The sequence below is a fragment of the Phalaenopsis equestris genome, unplaced genomic scaffold (genome assembly GCF_001263595.1).
Source record: "Phalaenopsis equestris unplaced genomic scaffold, ASM126359v1 Scaffold000002, whole genome shotgun sequence".
NCBI classification, from domain to species: domain Eukaryota; kingdom Viridiplantae; phylum Streptophyta; class Magnoliopsida; order Asparagales; family Orchidaceae; genus Phalaenopsis; species Phalaenopsis equestris.
In genome coordinates, this window is record NW_018164444.1 from 72,435,460 (window position 1) to 72,438,362 (window position 2,903).

Below are 2,903 nucleotides of genomic sequence, written 5' to 3' on the forward strand. Positions count from 1 at the left end.
TATATATATATATATATTAATCTACAATCAGCCAAACCAGTGCAAAAAAATTAGATCTTTAAAGTTATGCAAATATGTAATAATAAGCAATAAAAATTGGGAGAAACTTACATGTTCCTAAACCATCACCGAAGCTGCAGAGGCCAACAGACCAGCTTGATTTACTCATCTCTACTTCTCCCAAGATATATTAGTCTGTAGATTTCTTCTTGTGGCCATGCTCTACATGGATAGTCAGTATATATAATGGGATAAATGCGAAATGTTCATCAAATAAAATTAAAAAAAATAAAGGTTTGTTGGAAGTATTATAATATAAAATATAATAGCTCTTGATAACGTAACATACCGGTTGAAAATAAAATAAATAATTTCAGAGTGCTCGGTTCAAATGCTCGGCAATACTCGAACATGTTAGGCTTTAACCAGAAAACCTTTTGGTTGCAGATAAAGGACCCGATCACTAGGCCACATCGAACGCATTTGGAGTGGAATATATATGGATTAGGTTTGGGTTGTTATTTTAGTTATGATCCTACTTAAGCCATACTAACTTCTAAAATGTCTACCATATAAGATTTGGAACAATTTTGTCATAAGAGATTATAGTTGCGCACAATGACTTTGGCTACCGCTTACAATACCAAATTTCTAAATAAGTAAATATGCATTCCAAGACGACGATGGTGAACACATCTAAGTTAGAGTGGATGCTTGATTGAGTCTTAGCAGCACTCGCTCAAGATCGGACAACACTCGCTTGCAGCTCAGAGGCACTCCCTCAATCGCGAGTGACTCGCCCAACTCGGTTGTACTCATCCTCTCCCGGATTACACTAGCCTAGAACACAAAAAAGTCGATTTAGAATAATTCAATTAAGTGATAATAGACATAAAAAATTCGTGCCCCGTTCATTTTCACAATAAGATGAAAGAGTTTTACCTGATCAAATTTTCAAAAAACAAATAATATTGATGATAAGACACCGTCCAAAGATCTCATTTTTATTTTACAAGGATTTTGAATCTGGGTTCGAAGTTTCTGACATGCAGAAGCCCATATAATTAATTATCCCTCCTGATAATTAGATAGTACTTTTTTTTATTAAGACCATATGATAGCTATAAATTTATATTTTAGCTGATAAAATTTTATCATTGCGAACTCATAGAGGATGGTAAGGGGATGATCCCGAACCCGATTAAGATCATATGATTACGTCGTCCCGAGTTATCACGATTGTTAGTCCACTTAATTAAAAAATAATAATCGACCTAATCTAACTTAAGAACTCACAAAAGACATAAATTACGTTGTTAAGTTTCCTTACGTTGTTAAGAGGAAACTTGCAGACCCGAGATGAGCTCGGAGACATTTATCTTATGATTTAGTCGCTAATTACGAATTAGTCGCTAATTACTTTCAAGGAATATAATTATTTCAGCATTTAAAAATTCAAACTAAACAAAAACATCGTCCTTTCAATGTGAAACCACGCTTTGATGGGCTTAGTGTAAATATCACAGCAAAAAATATATATTTATTTTAAAAAATAGTTGATGAATGACATAATTTCTATTTATATTAAAAATATTTCATGTCGCACGTATGTGATGTATATTCTTTTTTTTTTCTATTTATAGTGCATAATTTTATCAGATAAAAATAAATGAATTTAAGTACTAAATATTTTTTTTTCTGTTTATAGTATATATATTTATATCATATTAATTACAGGAATTAAATAAAAATTAAATACATAAAACCCAATTGTTATTCTCCAACAAAAATATAAAATTATAATTAAACAAATTAATTATTGTAAGCATCTTTAAATTATATGGAGGGCATTGAGCAAAATTAGTAACTATTTAAACTTCACATTCGTGGATAAATGCGTCTCAACCATTGAATCGAGTCCCAACAACAAATTAAAACCATAACTACTCGACCAACTCGATCCGAACGTGACTCAAAAAATCAGGGTTTTATTTGACTGCCAACCCGAAATCGATCCTCCAACTAAGAATAGTTGAAATGTCTTATGTTAAACAGGTCATACGGGCCCCATTCGGGACAACGAATTCAAGACGGGATGGGTTTGTTTAACATTCGAGTCAGGTTTGGGTCAAACAGTTTATATTCAGGTTAATTTTGAGTCCTATTAGCCCTCAACTCTTCCACAACTATATCATTCCCATCAAAGTTATTTAATTTTTTTTTGTTTTTTTTAATTTCACCAACAAACTCGTATGAACTCAAAATATTATGATTATGGACAAAACACTCATCCAATAAGCTAAATAAACTGCATAATCATGTCATATATACCACCACATGCATATTATATGCTTCAGCATGGCATGAGTTGATATGCTTCAGCGTGGACTCATCGTCTGAAAGCATGTTTGGTACATGGAGCCAGTCGTTGGCACATCCAAAGTATAATAAGGACAATTTTGCCGGCCATTTTGTTCATGAGTTCCCATATTAAAGTTTCTTTTTTTTTTTATAGGGTACGTAGAGAAGGGGTTAGATGTTGCGAAAACTTAAAATAGTTCGATAAGGTTTTTTTCTTTTTCTTTTCAGGAAAGACGAGTTTGAAAGCTAATATGCATAATTCGACTCTGCGACCTCACAGTAAGAGGTTACATCCTCAACCACTATGTCACGGATAATAACATGATAATTCAATAAAACTTTGAATCCATGTCCTCTTGATTGAAAGGCTAAGCTCACAAGAGCAAAATGGCTTTGCATACAAGCCCAATGTCTTGATGGGATTAGGGTTAATTTTGACAATTTTGAATTTTGGATAAATTAGCAAACTTGGCTTAGATGACAAAGTATTGTGATGAAATGCAAATCCTGCTTCATATGTAAATTTGGCTTAGATGCCAAAC

General features: G+C 32.8%; 1 protein-coding gene across 1 annotated transcript in view; it reads right to left on the reverse strand.

Moving 5' to 3' along the window:
* Window positions 1-181, reverse strand: part of LOC110020011 (cell number regulator 7-like) — a 1,991-nt gene extending 1,810 nt beyond the window's left edge. The window contains exon 1 of the mRNA XM_020717955.1: window positions 112-181. Within this exon, the coding sequence (XP_020573614.1) occupies window positions 112-169 (58 nt within the window). The 5' untranslated portion in view covers window positions 170-181. The remainder of the gene's footprint in view (window positions 1-111) is intronic.
* Window positions 182-2,903: the final 2,722 nt, after the last annotated feature.